Source organism: Panthera uncia (assembly GCF_023721935.1).
Source record: "Panthera uncia isolate 11264 chromosome A3 unlocalized genomic scaffold, Puncia_PCG_1.0 HiC_scaffold_12, whole genome shotgun sequence".
In the NCBI taxonomy this organism is placed as follows: Eukaryota; Metazoa; Chordata; class Mammalia; order Carnivora; family Felidae; genus Panthera; species Panthera uncia.
In genome coordinates, this window is record NW_026057579.1 from 28,542,951 (window position 1) to 28,556,149 (window position 13,199).

Genomic DNA, 13,199 nt, shown 5'->3' on the forward strand with positions numbered 1-13,199 from the left:
TGTTTCCACCAGATCTCACACTTGTTCATGGAAGAATATTTTTCCTATACCATGAATTGTGCTGTCTGTTTGACTTATCAGCGTACAACATGCTTTTATTTTTCCATCATAAAAACTATTTTTTTGTTTGCCTTTGGGGGATCTAGACCCCACTAAATCCTGCTACCACCCCATTTATTTCCCTTTCTTTAACATGTTCTAGAGTCGTCTATACTTGCTCGCACTTCCTCTTTCTTTTCTCTCTTGAATTCGAATTCTGTTGCATGGGGATTTACTTCCATCATTTCACTGAAATACTCCTATTGATGTTATCAGTGGCCTCCAACATTTTACCCATGCATCAGTTTTATTGGTATTCTTTAATCTCTTCTAATTGCTTCTACAAAAATCAGTTTATTTTCCTTTCTTCCTTTCTGTTCTCTGCCCTTTTTGTGCTACTGCTACTTTGACAAAACACATAATATTTGCACATTAGTTTCTACCTTGATCCTCACCTTTCTTTCGTGTCTTAGATGTCCATTTCTGATTCAGAATGCTGTCACTTCTTGTTTTGAAGTGTTCCCAGTCATCTCTTGGTTGGATGAAACTATCTTCTGGTAGATGTGTGTGTGTGTGTGTGTGTGTGTGTGTGTGTACACACATGTGCTCTTTAAGATCTTATTTTTAAGTAATCTCTACACCCAACATGGGGTTCAGACTCAGCCTGGGATCAAGAGTTGCATGCTCCACTGACTGAGCCAACTAGGCGCCCCTCTTTTAGAAGATGTTTTAAGACGGGCTCATGGGGAAAGAGTTCCTTAAGTTCTTGTATGTTCAAAATTGTTTTCTAGTAGTCTAGTACTTGAAGGAAAACGTGTGGATATAAAATCCTTAGTTTACCCTTTCTTTCAAGGAACTTAAAAAACAAAAAACAAAAAAACCCACTACTCCATTATTGCTTTGCTTTGTATGTGGAATATGAAAATTCTCACTGAAGTTAAATCATTTTCCTTACAAAGGGAATCATACAAATAATATACAAATGTTATTTGGCCATTATACTTGAAGGCCTTGAGGATTTTTTTTTTTCAGTCTGAAATTTAATAGCTTTCCTAGAATATTTCTCAGAGTTGATTTTTCTGGGTTAATTTTCTCAGGGAATCCCCATTGGCTCTTTCAAGGTATATATCTTTTTCTATTTCTGGCAAGAATTCTTGGATTATAATTTTGACAGTGGTTTTAGATGATCCCTTTGCTACCTTCCCTCATCTGTCCTGCCTTGACCCTGCAGTATTTTTACAATCTGCTTTTGCTCAACACCAGGCCTGGTAGTAGGCGTCATGGGGACATGGGGGTTGGCAGGAGCAGTGGAGATGACACCCTGGGATTTGGTGTTTTTTGTCTTTCTTACTTACAGTTATTTTGAAGTTTGTCTTATCTTCTGTCTTCAAGTTAAGGTGAGGACATGATTTTCATATAGATTTATTTTCTACTCCACCCCCCCCACCCCACTTTTTTTTCTTCAAGTAAGCTCTACACCCAGTGTGGGGCTTCAGTTCATGACCGTGTTCTACTGACTGAGCCAGCCAGGCACCTCATATTTTTCCCTTCTTTTTCTTTTTTTGTTGGAGGAAATATTGGGAGATACGGAGCTAAGCCACCACTGATGGCTTTAACTACTCAGAAGTTCTGATAGGAAAATTTTTAAGCTCAACAAAACTGTACTCTTCTTTGCCTTTTTCTTTCAAGGTAAAATTCATAAAACATAAAACCAACCACTAACCATTTTAAAATATACAATTCAGTTGCATTTAGTACATTCACAATGTTTGCAACTATCACCACTATCTAGTTCCAAGACATTCTCATCACCCCAAAAGGAAACCTCATTCCCATTAACTTGTCCTTCCCTATTCTTCCTCCCTCCAGCTCCTGGCAACCTCTAGTCTGCTTTCTATTTCTTTTTTTTTTTTTTTTTTAATTTTTTTTTTTTTTTTAACGTTTATTTATTTTTGAGACAGAGAGAGACAGAGCATGAATGGGGGAGGGGCAGAGAGAGAGGGAGACACAGAATCAGAAGCAGGCTCTAGGCTCCGAGCCATCAGCCCAGAGCCCGACGCGGGGCTCGAACTCACGGACCGTGAGATCGTGACCTGAGCTGAAGTCGGACGCCCAACCGACTGTGCCACCCAGGCGTCCCTGCTTTCTGTTTCTATGGACTTACCTATTCTGTTTCATATAAATGGAATCCTATAATATGTGGCCTTTTGTTTCTGACTTCTTTGATTAGAATAATGTTCTCAAGGTTCATCCAAGTTGTAGCATCTATCACTTCTTCATTCCTTTTTATGACTGAACAGTATTCTGTCGTGTGGATATATTACATTTTGTTCATTCTTTAGCTAATGGTCTTTTGAGTTGTTTCCACTTCTTGGCTGTTGTGAATAGTACTGCTATGAACATTTGTGTATAATTATTTGATGGAATACCTGTTTTCAATTCTTTTGGGCGTATACTTAGGATGGAATGGCTGGGTCAAATGGTAATTTTATGTTAAACTTTTTGAGGAACCATGAAACTTGTCTACAGCAGCTGTACCGTTTTACTTCTCCCCACCCCAAGCAGTGTACTAAATTCTCTACATCTTCAACAATACTTGTTGTTTTAAATTTCTTAAATTACACCCTTCTCTCCCTCTTGATTTTATAAATGCATCTGTTAAGTCTAAAGAGAGTCTGTGTCCTATTATTTCAGATACTGGTTTCTAAATGTTGATTTCTTTTTCTGGCATTTTTGAAGCATAAGATCAATTCCTTAATAAATTGGCTATTGTGAGTACATCTCTGACACCTATTGATGGCTTTCTTAACTATTTCTTAAAATGTTAGATTTCTTACAGTTTTCATTTCGCGATAAAAGGATTTTTACAGCGAGGAAGCATTCCATTAATTTTTCTTTGTATGATGTGCGTTTATTTTGTAGGTACCGAAGACCCTGGGATTGTTAAGGATGTTAAGTGTCAAGTTTTATAGTCGCCCAGGACAAGAACAGGTAACTCACAAGCTTAACCTTGTGCTTCTCAAATATTTTCACCAGAGTACCTTTAAAGCACAACGGAATGAACCTTCAGTGTTATAGATCTTCATCTGGGTGTGCTCTTAATTGTACCCTGCGTGGACAGATCCATAAGTAAAAATTCCTGGAGCTGTTCCCTGAAGGTTTGTGTGTTTTACTGTATATCATTCTTCTCTCAATAACGAAGATTTGAAAAAAAAAAAAAAAGGGTGAAGAATGAACTTAGTCCTCTTGAGTTTGGGAATGGAAGACAAATCTCCTGGAACCATTATATGTTTGAAGTTTTTTTTTAAAATTTTATCTTACTTGCAAATTTTCCTTCCTTGTCCATAATATATCCTTTTTTGTTTGTTTGTTTTTTTAAATCTGAGATTATTGAAACTCCAAGAAAAAGCAAGCCATGTTGATTCTGGGCTTCAAAAACCATTTTATACTGTTTTCCAAGAGATGCATGGATCCTTGACAAGGATGTTTGTCAGTTTCCTCCTGATGTGAGTGAGGTGCTTAGGAGATGGAGATGGAGATGGTTCTTCTGATGGAGATGGTTACTTCACTCTCTCTGTCTTGCTCTCATGAGAGTCTTGGCCTATATGGAAGCATCGGATCTTATCTTTTTTGTTTTGGGGTGACTCAAACTGCCTCATTTTTCTGTTTCTTCAATTTCTTTACTTACCCAAGGGAAATTGCAAAAAGTACAGAAATCTTGAGAAATCAGATGAGCATTCTGGTGCTGCATTTGCATTTAATATATTTAAAGTTTGAGTTCTTTCTCTGCCATTGACTTCAACTAAGTCATGCATTCTGGATTGTTTTGGCATTGTCTCTACAAAAGCGAGCAGTACCACTGCTGTTGATGTCTGGAAAGTCACTTTCACGTTGAATCCCCATATGGTGGCACTGTTTTCCAGTTAGCATTCTCTTCAGGCATTTCATGGAGTTTGTTTTCATTTTGCAGATGAAGAAACATATGACAGATCAAATGGCTTGGCCTCTGCCATGGACTTAGTTCTCTGTATCGCTGCTGTTGATCTGTTACCATTTTAGTGCATGATAGCATTATTTTACTTTTTCTTCCTGCATTCTTTCTGCATTCTCTTTAATACTATCTAAATTACTATCTTTAACAAATCTTAAATGACTCACTTTTAAAATTCTGTTGACTTTATTAAAGCAATTATATGTCATTTCAGTGTTTATTCTTTTTTTTTTTTCAGTCAGTCAGCACTCACTTTGAGCCCAGGCATAATGTTAGAGCTGAGAATAAATTGATGAATAAAATGCATTGCACTTCCTCAAGCAGCCCTCAGTGTAGTGGGGGAGACACTTACAGAAGCAGCTGGGAAATAATACAGTATTATGCATTTTATAACCCCTTCTATAAGTTAATATGAAGTACCATTGAGGTGCACAAAGAGGGAGCCTTTCATTCTGGAGAGGATACTCAATTTAGAAGTGAGGGTTCCTCACACAGAAAGAGGGACACTGGACATTTCCAGCCTGGTAGCGGCATTTGCCAAGTCCTGGAAGTGTCAGAGGGCAGTGCTGGAACATTCCAGTTTGCTGGGCTGTAGACACTAGTTTTATTTGGCATATAGTATTACCTTTCAAAGAGTATATTAATAATAAGAGTTCTGTGTGTTCTTTTATAAAGAATGTTGTCTTGGAAAATTTTTTTCCCAAGGGCTTTTTATTTCCTATGTATTTTTGCAGTGTCTCCCCCTGCTCACTAGCCCCAGGTTTGTTAACCAGGCATTTGGGGATGATTTATTTATTTATTTATTTATTTATTTATTTATTTATCTATCTATCTATTTATTTATTTAGGGAGGTCAGACTTCTAAACCACAGTGGGCAAGAATATGAGCTCAACTTCTTAAGGGCAGGATTTATGTTTTGCTTGCTGCTAGCTTCCCACAGTGTCAGACATACCTGGCATATAGTCTGTATTACTGGATATGTTTATTCATGTTGAATGTGGGAAGAGCAGCACTTACGAATTCACCTTTAAGACTATGTAGTAATTCAGAACATTTTGAATGTATGTACTAGAGTTCAGTACTTTAATTTTCATGTAGCGTGTACATTTGAAAGGTGTAATGAAATAGGAAATCACTCATTTTTAATTGTTCTGTGTAGATATGCAGTTGAAGAAAGTTAGGTAAGTTAAAGCACTCTCTCTCAGTGCTAAGATCTGATATTTAACATTTAAAAGAATTACTCTCTTAGAAAGGACAGTTAAAGGTTTTATTGTAGTGTTTGAGAGAAGACACAATTCCTACTCTATTGCTGCCAGTAGTAGAGGCTTTAATTAGTGTTTTTAATTAACAAAAGATCAAATGGACGTTTGAGCTAGTAGTTTAATAAATGAGAAATAGAGGTGAAAGTTAAAATCCTGTTCATGTTATTAATTTCAGTAGTATTGGTATCACATTGCTACACAAGAGATTCAGTGAGGTAAGAGGAAAGTATCTTTTGGAAAGCTGTGGGAAGAGATTTTGATACAAGGAGGTAAATAGAATTGATAATATGCTCAATTAAAAGGGTCATAGATGAATTCATGGTGAAAGAAGACCATGCAAATGATCTTTGTCAACCAACTTCCTTTGTTCCATTGTAACTTACAAGGTAAGACTGCCTTTCAGTAGATACTCATGGAATAGAGTAGACTGAAGCAGGCAGTAAGTGAAATTCATCATTTTCTTTCTTTTCCTCACCTTTTTTTTGTTTTTTTAATTTTTTGAAACATTTATTTATTATTAAGAGACAGAGCATGAACAGGGGAGGGCCAGAGAGAGAGGGAGACACAGAATCCGAAGCAGGTTCCAGGCTCTGAGCTGTCAGCACAGAGCCCAATACGGGGCTTGAACTCAAGATCATGACCTGAGCCGAAGTCAGACGCTTAACCGACTGAGCCACCCAAGCGCCCCATCTTTTCCTCGCCTTCTTTGGGGTATAATTGTAAGATATTTAAAGTGTATAATGTGATGATTGGATCTGCATATATGTAAATGAAGCTTTTCCCCCATCGAGTTAACACATCCACTACCTCACATATTTATATTTTTATTGTGTGTGTAAGAACCATTCAGGTCCTCCTCTCTTAGCAAGTTGCAGTTACATAATACAGTGTTATCAAGTGTAGTCATCATATTATACATTAGATCTGCAAACCTTCTTCATCTTGTAACTGAAAGTTTCCACCCTTTACCAACCTCTCCCAACTTCCTCCACTCACTCCCCCGCTTCTGGTAGGCAGCTAGTTTTCTACTATCTGTTTCTAGGAGTTTGATTTTTTTTTTTTTTTTTAAAGATTCTACATATAAGTGATACTCAGTATTTGTCATTCTGCGTTTGACATATTTCACTTAGTGTAATGCCAGCCAGCTACATCCATGTTGTCACGAATGACAGGATATCTTCCTCCTCCTCCTCCTCCTCCTCCTCCTCCTTCTTCTTCTTCTTTTTTATGTTTATTTATTTTTGAGAGAGGGAGTGAGACAGAGTGCAAGCAGGAGAGGGGCAGAGAGAGAGGAAGACACAGAACCCGAAGGAGACTCCAGGCTCTGAGCTGTCAGCATGGAGCCTGACGTGGGGCTTGAACTCATGAACCCATGAGTCATGACCTGAGCTGAAGTTGGATGCTTAACCTGACAGAGCCACCCAGGCACCCCATGGATTTCCTTTTTAAAGGCCAATTGACAGTTTGTGTGTTTGTGTCCCCACATCCTCACCAGCATTGGTTGCCTTTTCTTATTCATAATAGCCATCCTGATGTGTGTGAAGTGATACCTCATTGTGGTTTTGATTTGCATTTCCCTGATGATTAGTGATGTTGAGCACCTTTTCATGTACCTGTTAGCCATTTGTATGTCTTTTTTTTTTTTTTTTTTTTTTTTTTACTTAGAAAATGTCAATTCAGATGCTTTGCTCATTTTTAAATTGGGTTGTTTGTGTTTTTTTGCTATTGAGTTGTAGGAGTCCCTTGTACATTTTGGATATTTTTATCAGATATGTGGCTTGCAAATATTTTCTCTCATTCCATAAATTGTCTTTTCATTTTGTTAATGGTTTCCTTTGCTGTGCAGATGTTTTTAGTGTGATGTAGTTCTGCTTATTTATTTTTGCTTTTTTGACCTGGCTCTTAGTGAAAAATACAAAAGATCATTGCCACGACCAATATCAAGGAGCTTATTCCCTGTGTTTTCATATAGGAGTTTTAGGGTTTTTGAGCTTATGCTCCACATCTTCATCTGGTTAGAGTGGATTTTTGTATATGGTGTAAGGTAGGGGTCCAGTGGGTATCCAGGTTTTCCAATACCATTTATTGAAAGAGTATCCCTTCCCCATTGTGTATTCTTGACTTCTTTGTTGTAAAGTGACCATTTATGCATGAATTTCTTTCTGAGCTCTCTTCTGTTCCATCAATCTTTGTGCCTGTTTTTATACCAATACAGTATTATTTTGATTACTATAGCTTTGTAACAGTAGTTTGAAATCAGAAATGGTGATACTTAGAGCTTTGTTCTTAGTTTTCAAGATTGCTTTGGCTGCTTGGGGACTTAGGGTCTTTTGTGGTACCATGCAAATTTTAGGATTATTTTTTCTATTTTTGTGGAAAATGCCATTTGAATGTTGGTAGGTATTGCATTGAACCTATAGATCACTTTGGATACTATGGACATTTTAACAATGTTCTTTAAATCCATGGGCATGGAATATTTTTCCATTTGTGTTCAGTTTCTTTGATCAGTGTTTTATGGCCTTTCTTGTATAGATCTCTCACCTCCTTGGTTAAATTTATTCCTAAGTATTTTATTCTTTTTGATGCTAGTATAACAGATTATTTTCTTAATTTCTCTTTCTGATAGTTCACTGTTAGGGTACAGGAACAGTAGTCATTTTTTGTATGTTGATTTTTGTATCCTGCAGCTTTACTGAATTTGTTTATTCTAATGGCTTTTTGGTGGAGTCTTTAGGGTTTTCTAAATATACCATGTCATCTGTAAGGAGACAATTTTACTTCTTTTCCAATTTGTGTGCCTTTTATTTATTTTCATGCCTAATTGCTCTGGCTAGGATTTCCAGTACTGTGTTGAGTAAAACTGGCAAGAGTGGCTTTCTTGTCATGTTCTTGTTCTCAGAGAAAAGGCTTCCCTCGTTTCACTGCCAAGTTACATACTCTTGACCATCATTCCAGCTGTTGTAATGATTAAAATAAACATGATGTTCATATTTGAGGAATATGAAAGAAACCCAGACACATTTTAACTGAAGTAAAAATTACAGCTAAATTATATTGCTTTCGGAACTACTTAATTCAAATAGAGAAGACGAGAGAACGATTATTATTCACTTACGCTGAGAAATCTGAATACGGTAAGAGGAATTATGGTTTGAAGGTTTGAGGTTTACTTTTAGTGTGATGTGCAGTTGATTGAAAAGCCATTTCCTCTTATTTACAAATAAATAATTTGAAAGAAATTCTCTCCCCAGCCAAGCAAGAAACATTCTGACTTCCAAATACTGCAGGCTCGGTTCACAGACTTTAGCCTGGATTTTCTGACTGTGGCTTTAGATCTTGTGTAACAGCTACTGTCAGGAAAATAAATTATTCCCTGAGCCAGAGATACTTTGTGTGCTATAGGCGCTCTGCAATGTTTCTACAAATAAAATAGAGTTTTTATTTCAGAAGGAAAACATCGTGTTTCTAAGGTAACATAGGTGGCTTGTCTATGTCTGACAGGCTGCAGTTCGGTTGCTGCTGAGAACTGTCTTCTCACTGTGCGTATATGTGAAAGTTAAACGGGTAACTTGGACTTTAAAGAACTGCATACTTAATGTGTATACACCTAATGTCTGGATTTGCTCTACAGTACTCCAGGGGGGAAAAAACCTCCAAGAACATTGTGGTGATTGGGGAAGGGTTTGTGAAGCAAGTGTGAAAAGTTGGTATTTGTTGATAAGCTGGTTGTTGGTTCCATGGGTATTCGTTATACTCTAGTTTCTACATGTGGGTCTAAGTGCAAATTCCTACAGCAAAATGCTTCAAGAAAGGAGTGTTAAGTTTTCAGCGAGGAGATCATAGTATCAAATGAAACTTTAAGGGGATTCAAGAAGCCACCAGTTTAAAAGCAAGTGGTAACATTTTAGTTCTTCATGTCCAGAGGGAAAAGGAAGGTATGAGGGAGAGAAGGATTAAAACGAAGGATAATTTAGCATATTCATTTATTATTTTCTAGATCACAAGGCTATTGTTAAATTATTCACATTATTCAATATACTTTTGTTTGTTTTTTGTTAAAGAGATTCATCAACTTCCCATTTGCTTTCAGAGCACTTTTATTAATTGGTTAATGAAGCATTTATAATACCAGGGAGTTCTCATACAGACCACCGGTGACTAATTATTTAGGTGAGAAAACAGTAAAGTATACTTGATCATGATTGCTGCCGAGGAGCATGGAGCTTCCTGGAAAGGCTGAGGCACCGGGGAGGGCAGTGGTCACCGTGTGGTGGAAGTGACTTGGGCTGGGACTGAAGGCGGCATCTAGCTCAGGTATTGCTATCTATACTAGAATGATCTTCAGCAAGTTTTTGAACCTTTGGGATCTTCAGTTTCTTTGTCTGCAAACTCTGAAGAATGCAGGGAGAGTTCTTGAGAATGAAAATTTATGCTTGTGATCCCACCTTCTGCCAAACCATGGAGCGTATTGACCAGAGTTGTGAGTGGAAGGTGCTAGGCCCTTCGTCTTCTCTTCCTGACCTCCTCTTCGTCACGGAGGAAGGGATGGGATGTAGTTAACATTTGCTCTCAGTGCTTTTGCTTTTATTGCTTCTTTTTGTATTTTAATCTTTCTTTTTTTTTAATTTTTTTTTTTCAACGTTTTTTATTTATTTTTGGGACAGAGAGAGACAGAGCATGAACGGGGGAGGGGCAGAGAGAGAGGGATACACAGAATCGGAAACAGGCTCCAGGCTCCGAGCCATCAGCCCAGAGCCTGACGCGGGGCTCGAACTCACGGACCGCGAGATCGTGACCTGGCTGAAGTCGGACGCTTAACCGACTGCGCCACCCAGGCGCCCCTGTATTTTAATCTTTCTTACATTTAATTCTGGCAATCTGGGATAGACGTGTTATATCCAGTTAAAGTGACTTTAGTCCTTAGTGAGGAGATTAGAGGATGCTAATCTTCTCATCTATGTACTCATCCAGCAGTGTTTCTCAATTGTTCTATTTGCTTTTGTTGGCTAATATGCCTTAGTCATTGTAGACCTGAGGACTTAAGCTTGTGTCTGTAGAGACCAGGTAGATAATGTGGTGAATTGAGCCAGGCATAATTTTTTTCTCCTTTTTTTTTTTTTTTTTTAGTATAGTCATGTGTAAGTTTCAGATCATAGCTAGTATTTGACCTTAATCGTAGGGCCATAACCAAGAATGGTGGGGGCTTTGGCTTACTGGAAAGCTTATGATCCTTTTAAGCATGCATATGCTGTTCAGCCCCACCTGATTATTGCCCTAGTGTGACCGGGTAGCACCCTCACCCTTAAAAGGTGGTGGTGGACTCTTGTGTTGCCAGATTTTCTAAATGCTAAGGACACATATAGTTGTAGGCTGTCATTTTTAGGTCTGATTTATTATTTGTGGGTAAACTACCTTAGACCCTGCTTTCAGTAAATGCTTGAGTGGGCAATAGATGTCCAGTTAGTGTTGGTTTGATTCTTCTGCTTCTGCTTAGGCGATGAACAGGGGACATCCCTGCTTGTCTGGTTTCTCATCAAGAAAGGACTGAGAGATTGTGTGGGCAAGTAGGCCTTGAAAAGACAAGACTTTCTCTGTGCACCCCGTGCTTGGCCATGTAAAATCAGTGTATTAACAAAATTTTTCTGTAGCAGTGATTAGATTCCTCATGTTTACCAGGAAATCTGGAAAATAAACACTCCTGGTGCCCCTTAAATTAAGGAATGCATTTCCCCCCTTGCTACCTCTGTTCCCATCACCATTGGACCTTCTTTTCTGCCAACTCTCTTCTTCCTCCTTTCCCTTCCCTTTCATCCACACAGCATAAATTTGTGGCCTGTGACAGGATATTCCAGATATTGTGTACATATAGAATCTTGTGAAAATGTGAACCCCAAATTCAGGAAATTCACCATCTGGTCAATATCAACCCGTAAAAGTTAATGAGAACTCATGGTAATTGATGTGTGATGTAAAGGAGTGTTTTTATAATGCTCATATATTTGGGTTTTTTGTTATATGTGAATTATAACACTATAAAATAGGTTAAAAAGAAAAAAAACTCCTTAAGGGTAAGAGTTCTGTTTCTTTATGCTGGAGCACATTTATAGTGTATGAAGCTGTTGGAACCCTTTATTATGAGAGATCATTTATGACATGGCACCCTCTAAAGAGTGTTATTAAATTCTGGAGGTTACTTCTATTCAGCTACAAGTTCCTTGATCTGACATTATTGTAATATTATTGTATAGGATGGGATCTTTAAGATGAGCCTCTCTCCAGATGGGACCCTCCTTGCTGCCATTCATTTCTCAGGGAAACTAAGCATCTGGGCCATTCCGTCTCTGAAGCAGCAAGGGGAATGGAATCAAAATGAGCAGGTATGTCTGTTGATTATTATTATTATTAGAATGGTTCTCGCTTAAGGGTGAGTACTGACAATAGTGGTTTCATTTGGTTGATGTTTGACTGCAGCTCACAGCTATTATTCATGCTCAGCATGCCAAAGCTTTAGTTAAATTAGAATATCATCAGCATAGTAGGATAAATTAAGAACAGAGTAGCACTGTGTGCTGACTTTAATTTGTAGTGCAGTACATTCTGTATACTGACTGTAATCTGTCCACCCCCTTCTCCTTTTTTCTTACTATAAAAATACAGAATGGAGACACTAATTTTGTAGCAAAAGCCAACTAATATGGTAAAAAAATTGGAGGGTCAGTATTCTAAAAGGGCTACAGTTCTTCCCCAAATCTTGCAACACTAACATAATATTGGGCTTGCTTAAGGCTTGAAGGGAGACCTCTTCACTCAAAAGTAGGGAGTGAAGATGCAGTCTATTAATTTTTTAGTGTCTTGAAATGACCGGTTTTAAGAATGAAAAGGCTTAGTGGTTTAGTAACAGAATCATCATTTGTTATATTCTAAAATCATGATGGGCAAATAAGGTCTGTGCATATAATGCTGTGTATTGCGATAGAGTGAAGATGAAAAGAAAGACCTTAGTTAGATACAACTTTATGTTCTAAATCTTTTACTCCTCTGATGGTGATTTGGCATTTCAGTACTTATGGGTTAATTTTTTTCCTCTCACTTCTCCATTTCCCTTTTCTATAGGAATATCTTTTCACCAGCTTTGGTGGATAGTTTTGTGATTCTAAGACTGGAGCCTTTTCCCTGAATGGTCTGAATGGATTGATGTCTTTTTTCAGAATTCTTTTTAATTTCATTTCATCAGTTAATCTGAGCTATTAAAACAATTTTGAAAAGCAAAGAGCATTTTGTTATTCCCAGAATAGCAGAGGGAAAGAGAAACTGGCTGTATATTTTCTTACACTTTTCACAGACTTAAATTTATTTTTGCTATTATTCTTCATTTTTTTTGTTAAAAAAATTTTTTTTTTACATTTATTTATTTTTGAGAGACTGAGAGAGACAGTGCATCAGTGGGGGAGGGGCAGAGAGGGAGGGAGACACAGAATCCGAAGCAGGCTCCAGGCTCCGAGCTGTCAGCAGAGCCTGATGCGGGGCTCGAACCCACAAACCGTGAGATCATGACCTGAGCCAAAGTCAGACACCCAACCGACTGAGTCACCCAGGCACCCCTTTTTTTCTGTTTTAATACACAAGTTTGGCAAGATTTTTTTCCCCTTAGTTCCTACTCACCTTGAATTTAATTTGTTCTCTGCACCTCTACCACTCACTCTGGCCCTGGATCTCGATTTGTTCTAAACAGAAGAGGGGTTCCTCAGTCTTCAATCTCAGCAGCTAAATACAAGGAACATTGTTTTTCTCTCCTCGGAATTGATAGCTAACCTGATTTATATCTTCCCTCTAGAAGTGGAGTGGATCAACTCTAAAACCATTTGTTTAACATATTTAGCCATGCACACTGGATAACTGATCC

At 37.9% G+C, this 13,199-nt stretch overlaps 1 protein-coding gene across 3 annotated transcripts in view; it reads left to right on the forward strand.

Moving 5' to 3' along the window:
• NBAS (NBAS subunit of NRZ tethering complex) overlaps positions 1-13,199 on the forward strand; it is a 328,333-nt gene that overhangs the window by 56,316 nt on the left and 258,818 nt on the right. For all 3 annotated transcript variants that reach the window (XM_049652503.1, XM_049652501.1, XM_049652502.1), the window contains 2 exons: positions 2,962-3,030; positions 11,545-11,673. In XM_049652503.1, the coding sequence (XP_049508460.1) occupies positions 2,962-3,030; positions 11,545-11,673 (198 nt within the window). The remainder of the gene's footprint in view (positions 1-2,961; positions 3,031-11,544; positions 11,674-13,199) is intronic.